This window comes from Theobroma umbraticum, unplaced genomic scaffold (assembly GCF_002168275.2).
Source record: "Theobroma umbraticum cultivar Fairchild unplaced genomic scaffold, ASM216827v3 scaffold_89.0, whole genome shotgun sequence".
In the NCBI taxonomy this organism is placed as follows: Eukaryota; Viridiplantae; Streptophyta; class Magnoliopsida; order Malvales; family Malvaceae; genus Theobroma; species Theobroma umbraticum.
Window position 1 is genome coordinate 1,566,365 of NW_018397271.1, and position 17,876 is coordinate 1,584,240.

Here is a 17,876-nt window from a genome sequence, read left to right on the forward strand (position 1 = left end):
ATTATTATTCTCCAAGCAAGTAAGGTAAAAATTCGATCCTCTACTCATCAAAATAATACATTGTGATCTTCCTTGTTTAATTTTCAAGCATTTTGATCCCTACCCTTTCTATTACATGATGTTAATTTTATCCCTCTTATCAATAATCACCATTAAATTGATGACGTAGCTCACATGGCAAGTTGTGCATCATTTTGAGGCTAAGTGTTAAAAACTCACATAATGGTTTAGGTGTCAGATGTTAAATCTCAAGTCAAGGGGGCAAATTTATTAAGCCTCAAACAAAACAAAGAAAGACATTCTAATCTTTTGTCCTGCAAGTAGCGTAGGTCTAGTAAAAGGGAGAGCATGTTTTCCTCACAATATGACATCCACCAGTAAATCAAGGCAAATAATAAACAAGTTGGCAAACAGAGTAAAAGCACCCTTGTTACACTCCTTAACTGAGATTATAGTCCATTATAAAAAAAAACCAAAGAAGCTAAATGAACGGGATAAATGGTCTAAGAGTGTCTTTAAACAATGAACCTAGAAATTCATCAACACTAAAACCCTAACAGGTAGAGAAATTTGCATAATATTACTCAGTTAAGCACTAGTACCATTTAACGATTCTGCAAGTAATCAAAGCTCAGAGGTTGGTGACAAAATGGAGCCTGCAAAGAAGCCAAAGAAAGCAATTCCCTTAAAATGTCAGAATTCCACAAGTACAACAGTCTTTTAAAAATGATATACATCACTGTGACACTTAAGAAAAGCACAACAACATTCAGCAAAGGGTAAAACAGCAACACAGGCCAGACACAGGGAAAAAATAGACAACTATGGTTCCCTTGAGCCAACTGTGACAGGCGAAAGTCAAATTCACAAAGTTTGACTACCAAATCAGTTGACTACCCTTTAGGACAAACAACAAAGCCAAAAATGAAAATCATGCAAAATGGAAGACAACACAAATATATACAACCCCTCTGAAAAGAAAGCCTTGATCAACAATTCATTTATAGACCCAACCTGAACAACTTGACAATTCACCTTAAATTTTCAGGCCAATATCCATATTTAGAAAGAAAACTACGAGTTGCTACTTGCCACAAAAGAAGCAAATATGCAAATGGTCCATAGATTTTTATATATCAAATAAAAAGCGGATAGAAAGTTGAAAACAAGTCAGATTACTAAACCAATATATACCATCAAATGCTAAAGCTGAAAGCCTACAAATGCAACTTCTCATGGCCATTTCATGCCAACTAATTGGAAAAAAGACACAAAACCCAGCAGCATAGAAACCATGGTACAAGACAATCTAATATTTCCTGAGGTAAAACAATAAACATATATGATTATCTTAATACTGGCATAATATAAAATAAGAAATTGCTGCCTACCTGGAACACAGCATGTCTAAACTGATCATATGAATGTGAATACATCATTGTAGCACTTGGCCACTGCATATAAGCACCATCTCTAGAAGTTTGATTCAATCCCACCGCAGAAAAAGGGCTCACAGCTGGGCTTGCAGGAATGCCATAGTTGAGGGAAGCTTGAGTACTTGGAATCTGACCCAACTGAGGAAAAGCAGAATCATACTGAAGGAATGGAATCTGAATCTTCTGCATATCGTAAGGAGCCAAGCCAAAGCTCTGGTTACATGGAATGCTTCTAACATACCTGCATCAGCTCAGAGTAATCTAGTTTAGAATTAAGAAGAAACCACCTTATGAGGACCAAATTATACTCTGTATTTCATGCCACTAAATATCATTCTTATTTCATTCCTTAAGTAGCATGTACTTTATCACCACGATCATCATCAGTGCTCTTAGATTTGCACTTACAGGATCGGAGCCATTACAAACTTTTGGTTAATTAAAGAATTAGCAGAAACAACATTGTCCATGACGCAGAACAATCAACAACCTAGATAGCTCCAAATTCCTAAAATAATAGGTAGGAGACCTACCTTTGATAACTCCGGTCATAATCTGGGTCAGTACGATCCTTCTCTCTGTCTCTGAAAATGGCTACTCGACATGTACCATCACGGACAGTAATATTTTTCTCTGGATCAACCACAGAGTTCCGGCAATTATCATCCTCATCTCTGATCAGAGATTCATTTTTTCCATCAACAGAAATCTGAGGCGAAGAATCATCAGAATCAGAACTGCTAGGGCTACTGAAAATACGTGCTCGAGCCCTGTCATACTCTTCCTTCCTCTCTTCCACACTTCTCACAGGACTTCTCTTGATACCAATTTGATTAGCTTCATTTAAAGATCCACTATTTGGCCTGGGCCTAATAGCTATTTTAATCCGCTCAGGTTTATCATTTTCTGAGTGTTTAGCTGAAACTTCAGACAAGCGGACAGCAGGGCATCTGATTTCACCTGTTCTCTTCACCATGATTCTGCTTCCCAGGCCATCTAAACCATTATCTTGAACCACAGTTATCAGCCCATAGTGTTGAGCAACACGATGTGCTGCAAGCCTCAGGTAGGAAGTGGGAAAATGTTGGAACTCAAACTGATGCTGGTCAGATTGTTGCAAGAACCTCTGGATATCAAGTTCCATCCGCAGAACTAATTCCCAGAATGACCACAAAAGAGAGATAAAGAAGGTAAATATTCATGAAGAAAAGGTAAATTAAAGAAACATTAAATACGAACATTAGCACCACTGGAAAATAAGTATATGTCATGATACACCATTGTAGACACAAATGCAGTCCTTTTGTCTTTTCTTTGGTTCTTTTCACATTCCATAAATATGGTTGATTTGACAAAGATAAGGCACAATTTGTAAGATATAAATATGAGGAAATTAAACCCTAAAACCCTCAAACTGAAAATTTCTTAGACATTGTAATTTGAATTAAGTGGTTTTCTCTAGAAAAAGCAAAAAAGAAAAAAAGAAAAAAAAGTAAATATCAATGTAAATACACAGATATGCATACATATGAGAAACAAAAGAACAGAGAAAAAGGAAGACACATAAAGAACATGTGCTAGAGAAGTACTCCTCATATTTTTTTCATTAGTGTATCTAAACTGATCTCCTTTTCTCAATATGTTTTTCCCTACTGCTAAAGAAGTACTTGTCATATCTTTTTCTTGTTAAAACCAAAACTATGGGAACTGAAGAAACCAAAACAGAAAAAAAAAAACTTCATCACAGCAACAGTATTTTCAGCTACATGGACAAATAATGGACCACTAATCAAACTAAAATTACAAGAAAAATTTACTCCTTTCATCTTTAAAAAATACACCAAACAACTATTTTTTTAATGATAAAAGAACAAAAATTTTCTCCAGTTTTGCAAATCCCTATATGTGTTTCTCTGAACATATTCTTTATTTATTAAGCTTATATTTGTCAAGACAAGGAATGCCCAGTGCTACTTAAACCTATCCTTTATTGTGCATGCAATATCAGATTATTAATTTTGCAGCACTATATCCTTAAATCACAAAAAATTAGCTACTTCAATTAATAGACATTAGTTATATTTCCTAATAAGAAAATCTTACACGCTAAATACCAATGCTTAAATTACCAAATTAATACTCATAGTAATTATGGGTACTCATGTTCAACATTTGCACCCAGGTCCACACAGCATGCATTGCCACTAACATCCTTACAAGCTTAAATCTTGAGAAATTTTCTAGCAGTAACCACCAATATGTTAATCATAAAGAAATCCAACAATTTGAAACCTATTTCAAAGATTGAAGGCAACCATTACACTAAAAGCCCCCACAATTCTTCCAAAGATAATAAAAATTGAACTATGTCATGAGAATCATGTAACAATGCTACCTACCTCAAGCTGACAAGCATGTGTGACAAAGCCTACTTTAATCTTTTTCTGCATATTTGATAACTTTATTAAATAGTAAATTGTGTTAAAAAATTATGCACATGCTTGTTCCAAAACAATTATAAAGCCATAAAAATCAAGAATCATCCCATATAATCATGCTTTCTTGAGCTTGGTACACCCTCCGATGTCATTCCAACAACCAGAACCGAATTCTCAAATCTCTCATGTCAAATCTGAAAACTAGAGGGTTCATTAAGTTAAAATTGATTATTTTCTGCTGAATTATACCAACAAACACTACATAATACTACCATATTACAACATACAACACATCCTTGACCTCAGGAAGAATCTCTCAAGGCCCACATACAGACATTGAAATAATCAGAGAGTACCTAACCAGAAATAATAGAACCCTTCCGCATCAACAATCTCAGATCAAAGAATAATTTCAAACTGAAAGACAACATAAATCTTAATAACAAAAACAGCAAAACTGCAAACATTTTGGTCAGTTAAAAAATACAGATAGCCATCATTTTAATTAAACTGTATAAAGCAGATACATATGTGATGTTGGTCAAATCACAGGTACTATCAATGATTCAAGTGGAAAATGTGAGAGAAATAAAAGATTTCACCAAAAATTTTTATAATTTAGAGAAACCAATTAAAAGTAATAGCATTCATCCAACTTTGATTTAGCTAAATAAGGTTATGCATTTCCTCAAATTTTAAGCCGTCAGGGTTCGACAAAATAAGAAAGAAAATCTGACTTGTTTTTTGTTCCCCTCAATTTCTCAACACCCAACTAAACATCATTGGAAAGAAAAACTCAGATCTGACAAAAAAACTATACTGTTCACCAAAACCCTAACCCTAATTGACGCCAACCTAAACCAAATCCAATCTAGAACCTATGCACATGAAAACCCTAAATTCAAAAAAAAAGATATAAAAAAACACTTCTGAAAACCCAATAATACAGAGATCCGACAAGAACACAAAATTGAGATTCAAGGCAAAAGAAAAATTACTAGTTAGACGATGACGAGGATTCTGAAGAGCCTCAACCAAGAAGGGATCAACGGCTGACTCTATGTCGTTGACAGCCGTGGCAGCAGCTGTTATCGTTGTAGTCGGAGTCAAGTCCATGGTGATAAAATTTTCCCCTTTTATCCCTGGGGCAGAAACTTCTTTTTCTCGCCTCTCTCCCTTTTTGTTGCTTTTCTTCTTCTTCTTCTTGATGACGAATGAATCGATCAATCAAGAAGAAGAGATTTCCTTCTAAGCATCTAGGAAAAGAGAGAGAGAAAGCTTTGGTCGTATCCCTCTCCAAAGAAGAAAGGAAGACGCACAAGCCAAATTTTCAGATTATATACCTAACTCAACCTCACAACCCAACGCGAACCCCAACACGTGCAAATTGCAACGCAAGGACAAGGAATATAATATTTTCGTTTTGCAATAAAAATTAAATTTTTAAGACCAAAATATCAGCGGGGAAAGCAAGTTGTCAAACGGGCTGAATTGCAAGGGCGCGGCCCAGCCAAGACAAAGAGTTTCACTCTTGGGCTTGGCTTAGGTCACACTAATGAATCAATCATGCCTAAAGCTAATTTAAGGGTTGTGCTGGGCTTAGCTCTTCTAACTATTCTATTTCATGTGTCCAGATTTTAATTTAATTCCGTGGGGTCTTAGATTCTGAATTACGTCAGTCACTAAACTCAAATCAACTTCAAAACCACAAAAACAATCAAAATAAGAGAGAAAGAAGAGACAAGAACTTGAGAAAAGTGAGTTTTCATTCTCAACTTAGTGTGCTTTACAAATGAACATAATAGGATTATTCGTCCGCATAGCTACCCCAAATCTAGCTTATCTACAATTCAAATGTAACAAAAATGGTTAAAGGATTCAAATTTGAACGCTAATCCTATTCATATTTAAATTTAAATTAAATTAGCATAGCTACACTTTTAAAATGATGTTTAGCTACTGCTACCACTTGGTGCACAAATGAGTTGAGCCTTTTGTTTGTCAAGCCCATCAGCTAGCCTGCTTAGGTTGTTGGTCTTACTAGGCTGCTAGCTTGTTTGGGCCATTGGTCTACTTAGATTACTAACCACTCAACCTATGATATCCTCCTCTACTCAATCCAACAAAATCCTCGTTGTCGAGAGATGAACATATTTGTATTGTGAACTATCACATTATGTGTCGTCTTCTCACATGCTTTTGTCTCGAACAATCTCGCTTGATGCATTTTTGTCTGAAGCTCCCTTGCCTTGGATGTTGCTTTTGTGCATGTTTGCCTCAAACACCCTTGTCTCACACATTATCTTGTCACATGTTGATCCCTTGAGTATCACTGTCTTGGCACTCTTACTTTGCACACACTTCCCTCGTATGCGTTGTCTCCTTGGACATTTGTTCTGAACTAGTCCATCATTGCCTCGATTCCTTGGCTTCATGATTGCTCAGTTCATCTGAGTTATTTAACGTCTATTCCTTAGACTTATTGGCCTTTCTAGCTGTGATTGTGGCAATCCCATCACCACTAATCTTGGTTTCTCTTGGACCTTACAACACTCTGTTTTCATGGGTTGTTACTCTCCTTAGTGCAACATTATGTTGCATAAGCTTGGTTTTCTCTTCAAATCTCCCGGTAACGAATGGTGGTACTCCCACCACTACAATAGCCATTATCTCGAGTTATTTTAACTACTTGATGGGTCTCTTTTTTTTATATGCAACATTAGGCTCCTAAACTATAACTACTCTTTTGGTCTTTTTACAAATCAAATATTGTATGAAGGTTTCAACATTTAGCAAACATGTAATGCTCTGTACTTGGCATGGTAGTAAATATATCCTTAAGGGTACAATAAAGGTCAATTATGATTAAATGATGAGTTTTGGAATGGTAAAAACTGAAAGGAACATTTTAGAATAAATAATATAAATGCCGAATTGATTTTTATTACACGATGAACGTCTGATTCATATAATTGATCTAAGTGGGTGAAAGGAAGTAGGAGTTATATATATATATATATATATATTTATGATATTATATATAATATTCAAAGTGATGTATGAGTGGCATAAATATTCTTCATTATGCATCCAAAGTGACTTATAAAGAAAATACCACATAGCTGTTAAATAGAGGCTAAAAATATTTTACACCAGTGGTTAAAGGATGAAAAGATTACAAGGATTAAACAAATAAAGGAATTTTGGTGCATGAAATTCTATTTGCTAAGTGGGAGGTCGAATGGTGAAATAAAAAAGGAAATGCATGCACTCATATTAGAGACTAAAGTGGCTGAATTATGTAGAGATAAGGTGAGATTACACTGAGATTTAAGCCAATATACAAAGGGCGAAATCTGCCACCTAATTTGAAGGAATCTTGTATGGACGAAGGTAATCCAAATCCCACCACTAAGAATCCAGCAAATCGGCACCTAAATCTGGTAAAGAGAGCAAGAAAATAAAATAATGTGGAGGTGAAAATTTACCTTGTGGAATCCGCCCACTTTGAAAGGGAAAACTTATGCTTTCTTTCAAGCTTCTTTCAAACACTCGAGAGCCTTAACAAAGCCCTGCCAAATTCTCCATTTTCATTCCTTATCCAAGTAGAGTTTAAAAGTCTTTTTAATGTCCTAAATAAACTCCTAATTTTCTTTAATACATCAGTTAACTAAGAGCCTCAAAAGTCTATCTCGAAGATTTTTTTGTTGAGTGATTCACAAGAGAGAAAGAAGACAACTAACCAAAGATGTAATTTCTTTTGCAACCGAGGATTGTAATTATTCTCGAGAGGATTTGAGGTGTTCATAATGAAAGCTTGGTAGTAGAGATCAAGTTAAGGTAAGAGAATCATGATTGTTAGCTTGAGAATGCTTTTAGTATGAGTTAATAACTATGGAAATATTTGGTGGTAGCAAAGGTAGCATGGTTTGAGAGGAAAGGCACATGCATTCTGCTCAACCTAAGGTATTTAAGAAATCACTTTGAAAACGAGCATAAAGGCTATTAGATTAACTTAGAGGTTTAAAGAATATTAAAGAGTAAATATGTCTTTTTGTTTTTAGCTCCAATAGTGATGAGATTTTCTAGATATTAAGTTATTTGAATCATATTTGCAACATTTAAACAATGTTGATGTTAGTTTCTCCAAAACTTCCATAACCACCTATGGAAACTAGAGCATTTTGATAAAATTTTTAAGAGATTCAAAGTACTAAAAATAAGGTAAGGTTTTTTAGAATATAGATTGGGCTTTAGTGTTATGATTTGAGTTTGATATTTTCTTTACGGTGACAAATAATTTAGTGTTATCGAATTGCAAGAAGAAGGTTAGAATAGTATTAAAGGTACATAATATTCATGAGTAGAAATATGTTTAATATATTTTTCCTCGAATGATTAGAATTTAATAAATGCATATGAATATTTAAAGGAACATATGAAGTAAATTTTAAGTATTTATACCTACTGTCTGTATATGTAAATACTTAGTTTGAGATGAGTAATGATAAAAGCATGATATGTTTTAATAAAAGCCGCTTTAAATTAAAGCCAATAGAGTTAAAAGAGGAATGGACCCGAACATATTGGACTTTTTAGGAAGCCAAATAATAATTTATATGCTATAGGTGAATGTTTATTTAGAAATCAAATTGAATGATTAGCACCTGAGCATTTGACTCATTGGTTGGTGCATTATCCTCTTGCTTAAAGAGCAGGGTTCGAATCCCCCCTTTCTCCAAATTATAAAAAAAAAAAACATAGTTGGCACCAGAGCATTTGGCTCATTGGCTAAAGCATTATCCCCATGCCTACAGAGCATGGTTCGAATTCTCCTTCCTCTAATTTAAAAAAAAATGGTTTGGTGTCATATGTATGATTAACGTTGCTGGAGAAATTTACCAAAGTGATCATAAAAAGGAGGCTAAGCTAAAGACTAACGATGTAAACAGGGATAAACTTAGAAATTTTTCTAAATGGTGTCATAACTAAAATAATAATAAGTAGGAAATAGATTATAGAATGTAGTTTTTAAGAGAATGAGAGTAATTTAGATTTTGACTTTTTTAATAAAATTTTAAATTATAAAAGGAAATTCTTTGTCTTTTCAGGTAACATTTAAATATTAGTATATAAATTACTTTTTTTTATAAATCTACTTTGACTTAAAGTTTTTAATCTCACTCTATACAAAATTACAAAATTACAAAAAGAAATTAGGGGCTCATTAGTATCATTAATTGTATAAGGCTCTAGCATAAATAATATACCAAGTAGAAATTTTTATCATTTCAATGAACGAAGGGTGTTATGTGACACCACTCCTCTCAATGTAGGTTAGCCCAAGGGTCTGAGCTAAATGAATATTAATGAGAAATCCCACCAAGTTTAGGTGAGTGGGGCGTACTTATTTTAAAAACTATATTCCCTATGTAATATTAAATACATAAATTTATTATCATTGAATGCATTTATGGAAAGCATGGGCAATCAAAAGTAATTAGGATGATTGTGATTAAGCTAAATGTTTATAAATTGTTTTTCCTACTATGTATGTAAAGTATATCCAGTAAAGGTTTTTCAAAATTTAGAAAACGAGCTTTTCTCTACTATTTTAACTCAAAACATGTCTAACTAGTTTTTTGTAATTGTGATGCTTTGAATCTGCATATAAACGTGCTTATGAAATGTATTTCTTTCAATTTATTACAAACTCAAACAAGAATGTTATTTTTACGTACCAAATCATGCCTCGATAAATTGATTTTATTGTGTGACATGCATAGTTGATCTTATGATGATGTTACATCATGTCTTGCACAAGATTTTTCATGAACGAAAATGTTTTTGATATGGATATCATATACTGAATATTAAATTTACCCTTATATTAGGATGTTGATTACTTAACGGATGGATACACTCGATGGCAGACCTGTTGTCATACCAGGCTATGTGATCTTCATGTATAAAGTTATCTATGTAAGGGGAAGAACTCCTGATAAAATAGGTTGAATGTAAGGGGAAGAACTCTTGATGTAGTAAGTTGAATGCAGAGAAAAGTACCTTGTGGCATATGATGTAGAGGTAAGACCCCTAGGATTATATTATGTGGCTAGACCACAAGCTTCTATGATGTGGCTAGGGCCACGAGTTAGCGTGGCTGGGTATATATATTATGTAGGAAAAGGTCCATGAATTTAAGTCCTACCCAAGATCAGTTCTCCAATAATTGGTTTTAAATTTAATTATGATATGGTTATGGATTATAAGGGCAAAACCCTCAAAATTATATTACATGGTGAGACCACAAGCTTCTATGATATGGCTAAGGCTACGGGTTAATTTAGTTGGGTATATTTATTACATGGGAGAGGGTCCATGAATTTGAGTCCTATTCCAAGATTAGTTCTCCAGTATTTGATTTTAAATTTAATTATGACATGGTTATGGATTAGATAACTGTTTTCTACATCGCAAGGGATTGTTGCATTCACAAAAAGCCTATATTTTCCAATTGGTTTTCACATTTAAAAATTAATGTTGTGTTCTTGCCATGTAAAATGTTTTCATTATCTAAGCTAACATATGATTTAGAGTAGTGTTGCATACATAATGGTTTTAAAGGTGCATGTTATTTGTTATAATAGCATAAAGATGATTTTATTATGATGTAAGTTTGTAAAAGTAAATACTGTTTTACACTTATAAGGTTGTTCTAATTGATTATTGGTTTATTTATCATCATTCTTGTTATTATTCAAATGTTTCAACTTTAATGCTTGTTTCCTGTTTTTACCTTGCTCATTGAGTCGATGATCACTTAGATTGTGAGACTCACCCCACTATATATTTTGTAGACAAGTGATCGCTTAGTGCTTCCTCTGACGAGTTTTTCTTCCCCCACGGTGTAGGTAATGACATCTTGTAGTACCTTCCCTTGTGTCACTTCACTGCTAAAGGTCCTTATAATTGTTTATGAGTTTCAATTAGTTATGTCTAATGAATCAAAGAATGAAATTTAAGTACCCAGGTTATGTTTTAATGTGATGTATGAATAGGGATTTTTTTCTATAGTATTTATGTTTTAAATTAAGTATGACAATGGTTTAACTATGTCAAAAATTAAAGGAAAGTATATTATGTTTGGGTTTAACCATGCACAAGGGCGGGGTTAGCCAACTTTTAGTGAGAGGGTCAAAAACGGACAAATAAAGGTTAAAAATTTTAAAAACTAATATATTGAGCTAAATTAAGTGTAAAAGAGTGGTGATGGGTGAAAGAAATATTTTAAAATAAAAAATTTCGTAAGGGAGAAAATAATATTAAAATAATAATAAAAGTAATAGTATTTAATCGAGGATGCATTAACGAGTTAAAAGTGGTTTAGAAGTGAATCGGGACAAAGTGAGACACTTTAGGACCCGAGAAGACAAGTGGAGAATTTTGAAATAAAATAATATTAAAATATTAATATTTTATCTGTGGTTGAAATTAATCATGAAAGAGGACTATATGGTTAATCTAAGTGGGGGAGAAGAAGTAAGAAAGAATTTGAACAAAAACGACATTAATGGGGCCTGTGTGCCTCTATTACATAAAGTAAAAAAGGGTAAGTATATATTTAAATATTATAGTGACACCTTGGCAAAGTATGAATTTGATATTTTATTTGTAAAAGTGTAAAGGAAGAAAATAAGAGAGAAATTGGAATTAAAGGAATGCTGGGAAGACCTAATTGAAAAGAATAAAAAGTTGAAGGGTGGAATTGCAAATAATGAAAAGTAAATGGGTGAAGTTGTAATTATGAACAAGTTGAAGGATCAAATTGTAATTTATGAAACATTTGAAGGATCAAATTGTAAAGATAAAAGGTTTGGAGGGTCAAATGGTAAATAAGAAAAAATTTGAGAACTTATGTGCAATGTCACCATTTTAAGTTAAATGAAAATTAACTAATCAAGGAAAATTAGATTATGTGGGATGATGGAATATGTATGTAAAAAATACTATTACATTCAAAGATATGCATGCAAGGATATATTTGTAGTGGGGAACATGTGAGACCCTCACCATGTGATAAAAAAAAAAGACATAAGACAAAATAAATAAGATAACACATGCATGTGGATTTTTAAGTTAAAAGAACGCATAGAAGATTTATGCATGATGGACACTTGGTGACAATTGGACTAAAGGAAAAAAAATGTAATGCATGTGATTTTATTGGCTAGATAAGAGGCTAAATGAAAAATAATGTGGAAGGATGCATGTGAAGCCATTGGACGAAAGTAAGGTGGTGTAAGTAGAAACATGTTAAACTAATGAAAGAATAGGAAAATGGGAGAATGGAAGTGTAAATCGAATGGCCGACCATGCATGAAGGTGAATGGGATGGATAATGTAAAAAGATATTCAACCAATTAAAAGTGATGGAAATTGGATGCATGAAATCTTATAGGTTGGTAAGGTGGCCAAATAGAATAAAAAAGCAAATGTGTGCATGCAATTTGATTGGCTAAATGGGCAGCCAAATAAATAGCAAAATTTCAAAAGGAAAAAGAAGTGAGAATTAGCCTTGGAAAGCTTCTAAGAACTGGCCATTGTGAGAGAATAGAGAAAGAGCTTGGTTCTTGAAAGGTTTCACCCAAGGAGAAAAGAAAAGAGAGGAAAAAAGAAAGAAAGTGGGGAAAACTCATGTTTGTGAGGATTCAAGGAGACCGTGGGTTCCTTGCTCTTCATTGTTAAGTTTAGCATTTCATCACTGAAAAAGGAATCTTCAACATGCAAGAAAGGAACCTTGGAGCTTAAGGAAAAAGGAAAGCTTGGTCCCAAATTTTTAAGAGAAACAAGAGTAAGCATTGTGGTTTTGGTTTGATTATGTTTTGACAATTGGTTGGTAATCATAAGAAATGTATTGTGGCAGCAAAGAAAAGCTTGATTGGAGATGATTTAGTGAGATGTAATACATCAAACCCTTGGATGCATGATGGATTCAAAGTGAAAGAGAAAAGGTAAACATGGTATTGTGTTTTAAGACCTACAGTTGGTAGAATTATTAAGAAAATAATTTATGAATAATGTTGGTAGCTTGGTGATTGAAATTTCGAAAAATATTGGAATGCATGCGAAGCTCAAGCAAACTCAAAGGTAAAATGTATAATGCTTTAAGTATGGCTAGAAGATTTTGAGAAAATAGCTATTGTTGTGTTGATTGAAAATTTGAAAGACATATTGTGAAGAATGATGATTGTTGGAAGTTCTAACAATGCATGAGCTAGTTAGAAATGCTAAAGTTGCTTGCTATGTTGTTTGAAAGAAATAAGGATCAATAATGTGGATGGAAGATTGGGAAACAAAGCATTGAAAGTTAGATAGACAAATTATGCATGTAAGCTTGGAAATAATTGAGTGAAATTAGATTGATTGTTGTTGCCATATATGTGGTTAATGTTACGAAAATATAAGATGGACTATGATGAATGTTGCTTGGCAAGGTTGAAATGCACACTTAATGTTATAAATAAGTTATCAGTACATGTAATATAGAGAATTATACATGTAAAGGCTATGAATTCCTTTAGTAAAAATATGTCAATATGCATATGAATAGGCAAAAGCTAATTTAGAAAGAATGGTGATTTTAGCATGATCTGAGTTATTAAGATCATGATTAATGTTTGAATGAGAAAGAGAATGGAATAGGATACAAAAACCTTAAGTGAATGTGGGTCGTAAATGTAAGACAAATGAATTGTAATGTTATTAAAAGTATTTTGGAACTACTTACTACTAGGAGATTGATTAAGTGAAAGATAATTGCCGAGGACATAATTTAAGGAGAAAACGAGTGACCAGCAAGTCATCTTGATGAATTGAGGACATAAGGAGTTTAATTGGTGAAGTAATATCCAGCCAAGAGAGGTGAGTAGGGGTAGTTAATTTTGAAAGATTCTATACTATATCAAAGTATAACATTATTCAATGCCTTTGTGGAAAGCATGAGTTGCTAGAAAATGATAAGCGATTTGAATACATGGTTTGGAATGATTTATATACTGTTTTTGTGGAAAGCATGAGCTGGTAGAAACAATAGGTATTTGTGAATACAAATTGAGTTTGAAGGTGTTTTACGTAACCTATATATATATATATATATATATATATATATATGAAATATGTAAAGTATTTTAAAAACCTGGAAACAAACCCTTTTGCAATGTTTTGTATCAAAACTGTGCCTTATATCTTTATGTGATGTGCATAGTTAATTTCACTTGATAAATGGCTTAAATGCAAATTCTTGTGAGTTGGTTTTAGTCTGAACTTTATACAAATGTTTACACCATGCATTTTAATGTGAAAAACAATTTTAAAAGGCTGCTGAATCTTGTTTTCAAATGATTTAAAGAAAAGCTCTAGAAAACCTTGATTTGGTTTTGAAAACAATTTTGACAAACCGAAAGCATGGAGAATAAGTTGAATATCACATTGAGATAGTGTGATCCTTGTGCACGAGTGAGCTCTAGTTAGAGAACTTTTTGGATCGCTGACGAGCTGTTAGACGTGACTAGGGCACGGTCTGTGATTATACGTGGCAAAGCCATGAGTTGTTATATGTGGCAAGGCCACAAGTTGATATACGTGGTTACAACCATATGATTTCTCCGATGTCGGCCAACATCATCGAGACTACCATGGCTGTGGGAATCCAATGAAGGGGGGCCTCTTAGATGTTATTACGTAGAAGAGGGTCCATGGGTTGATTATTTATAATTACCTATTCGAGAGTCTCAAGAGTTTTTAAACTCATACTCTTTCGCATGGTGGAGAGATATTGTTTTTTTGCAGCTCCCCTTTTTAATTGAAAACTTTCAGTGCTTCATATATTGATCATGAATTAATGTATGTGGATGTACTCGATTATGTTTACATGCTACACGATTTGGGAACGTGCGTGTTTTTATACAACCATTTGTATTATGAAGGAAATAAATGATTTCGACAATTGAAATCTATTTTACTATGCTTTGATTTCGACATTGTTTGCCAGGGAAAGTATTGCACTTTGATTTTCATAGCATTATTTTTACAAGACACAAATACCTTATTTTTTATTTGGTTTTATCATATTATCATTTTATACTTTGATTTTATTGTTCAAAAAGTTCTGCTTTAAGTTTGGTTTTCATCTACACCCTACTCACGGAGTCGATGATCACTGAGTCTGTGAGACTCACCCCCTTATCTCCCTTTTAATAGGTAGGTGATCGACCTAGCGTGCATTTACTAGTACATATCGGCCACTACGGATAAGTAAAGGTATTTTATAGCACTTTATTTCGAGTCGCTTCACTGCTAGAGATCAAGTCAATTATAGTATATTTGTTTGTAACTAGTCATTGGTCTAAATGTGAAAGTGTATAATTTGAAAATTATAAACCTTGATGTATTTTTACAATTATGTGGAATAAAGGTTAAGCGATTTATTACGACTTTTGTTCCAATCATATTATAAAGAGTTATATGGTTTAAAGCAATTATATAAATTGGTAGAATGAATACAACGTATTAACAAAAGTTTCAATTAAGGCTTGTTCATGACTTGATGGGTTCTCCCTACAAGACTCAGACACTGGTAGCGATCGAGGAGCTGTCGTTACAAAACTATTTTTATTAATTAAGTTATAATGTCTTTCAATATATATAGTTTATAAACTATGCTAATTTATAAGAAATATAATTAATATTATATATATACTAAACTTTTTAGTATATATATACTTTAAATGTAAACATATTTACTTTCTATTTTGTATTAACATTACAAAATTATAACTTATAAAATTATTAATTATAATATATATAATTTTGTTTATATAAGCTTATAATATATAAATTTAAAGAGATGTTTTGAGATTAGAGTAGTTCTAAAACGTAGTTATTTTTTTTAATTTTATGTAATTAAGGACAAACTCGTATAATTAATTAAATTAATTCATGAAACTATGATTATTAATTAACTTATAATGTCGTTTAATATGTACTTTATATATATTAGATTCATTTATAAGGAATATAATTACTATTATATATATTAAAATACTTTTAATTTATGTGTGTATATATATATGTGTATTTTAAATATAAACATATTTACTTTTTATTTTGTGCTAATATTATAAAATTATAACTCATAAAATTATTAGTTACAATATATATACTTTTGTTTATATAAAGTTATAACTTATAAATTTAAAGGAAATTGTGAGATTAGAATAATGTTGAAACCTAGTTATTTTTTTTAATTTCATATAATTAAAGATAAACTCATATAGTTAATTAAATTAATTAATAAAATTATGATTATTAATTGACTTGTAACGTCTTTTATATATACTTTATATACATTGAGTTCATTTATAAGAAATATAATTACTATTATATATATTAAAATATTTTTAGTATATATACACTTTAAATATAAACATATTTACTTTCTATTTTATGTTAATATTACAAAAATTATAACTTATAAATTTATTAATTACGTTTGAGATATTGGTTTTTGATTGTTTAAATTTAAATTTTATTATTTGTGTGTTTTTATTAATTTAATTATTAATAAATTATATGAAATATGTAAAAAAAAATATTATTGTATATAGATACAGGTACGAATTTAGATTCGAATTCTAATAATTAGGTACTCATGAATAATATTTTAATAATTTTTTTACATAATAAGGTTTTTAAACGAGTTAAGATAATTATAGAATAGTGGAGATGTATTAAAATTAGGGTTAAGATAATAATTTTAAAAAATATTTTAATAATTAATAAGATTATAATAATTTATTTTTTATAAGATTAAAGTTTGGGTATCTCAAAATTAATGGTATCCTATCGATTGACAACCTTACTCCCTATTGCATTGCCGATCCCCATTGCTACTTTTCTAACCGTTAACTTTGTTGGAAACCCTGGAATTCTTCCTTGCCAAAATCAATTTCCTCTGGCTTCATTATTTCCCCGTCAAACTTTTTCAATACCATCAGCGTTCTGTCAAAACTCCAGGGTTTCCTTGCCAAGACGATCGTAGTCCTCTTTCTCATCAAAATTGAATAGAAAGTTATTCTCTCTTATCTCTTTTACTGCTACTTTACCCTTTGGTTTCCACAATGATCCAAGGGTCTTGATCATGGCCTCCTTGTTTATTCTCTTTCCCTCCCAGATCCCGTCCACCAACGAGCCAGCCGCCTCCTTTCTACTGATTCGAACCTGCTGCACCTCATCTTTCGAAAGTTTAAACTTTTTCCATCTATCGTTGAAATGATTCATCTCCTCAACGTATCCTTAGCCAAAACCTCAATCAGTAATCAAGCAAACGCTCAACGATAGCCAAAATCTGCATACACAGATTTGGCATATCCTTGCTTTTTTAGCAAGACACCACTCTCATGGAACCTAGTTTAGAGAGACTTTTCCTTGTTACTGTTCTTACTTATTTGAATGTTCTTAATATTGTAGTGTTTATGATTTGTTTCAAACGGGATGAATTCGAATTTTCTTCCTTATTATATTTTATTCTTTTAATTTGGACGAGCAAGTTACAAGTTTGAGCTTTACCAATAAACTTTTTAGCTTCGCCAAATTATCATTTAATTACTAATTAACATTAAATTAAAATAATTAACCCAATTCAATAAAAGGGTGCGTAAAAAAGTTATTATTAAATTAAATATTTTTTTCTTTTCAATAGAAGAAAGAGGAATGAATCCAGTCTTTGAATAAAAAAACACATACATTTATTATTAAATAGATTATTTCAATTCATGCATACAATACATACTAAGTACTTTTTTTCTAGTTGTATTTAAAGTTTTGAGATTCAAGAATTTTTCAACTCTTTGTAATCCTTGTGGTATGTATTTGTGCAATCTATCGAGAAAATTTCAATGGATTTTATTTTTATATAATTCATTAGATTTAACGTTTTAAG

At 32.0% G+C, this 17,876-nt stretch overlaps 1 protein-coding gene across 1 annotated transcript; it reads right to left on the bottom strand.

Annotated features, from left to right (window-relative positions):
• Positions 1-403: 403 nt before the first annotated feature.
• LOC110426510 (Single-stranded nucleic acid binding R3H protein) lies at positions 404-5,192 on the bottom strand. Its single transcript, XM_021441744.2, has 4 exons — positions 4,873-5,192; positions 1,970-2,588; positions 1,392-1,677; positions 404-656 (listed from the first exon to the last, which is right to left on the bottom strand). The coding sequence occupies exons 1-4, from the start codon at positions 4,988-4,990 to the stop codon at positions 606-608; spliced, it is 1,074 nt and encodes a 357-aa protein (XP_021297419.1). The 5' UTR covers positions 4,991-5,192; the 3' UTR covers positions 404-605.
• Positions 5,193-17,876: the final 12,684 nt, after the last annotated feature.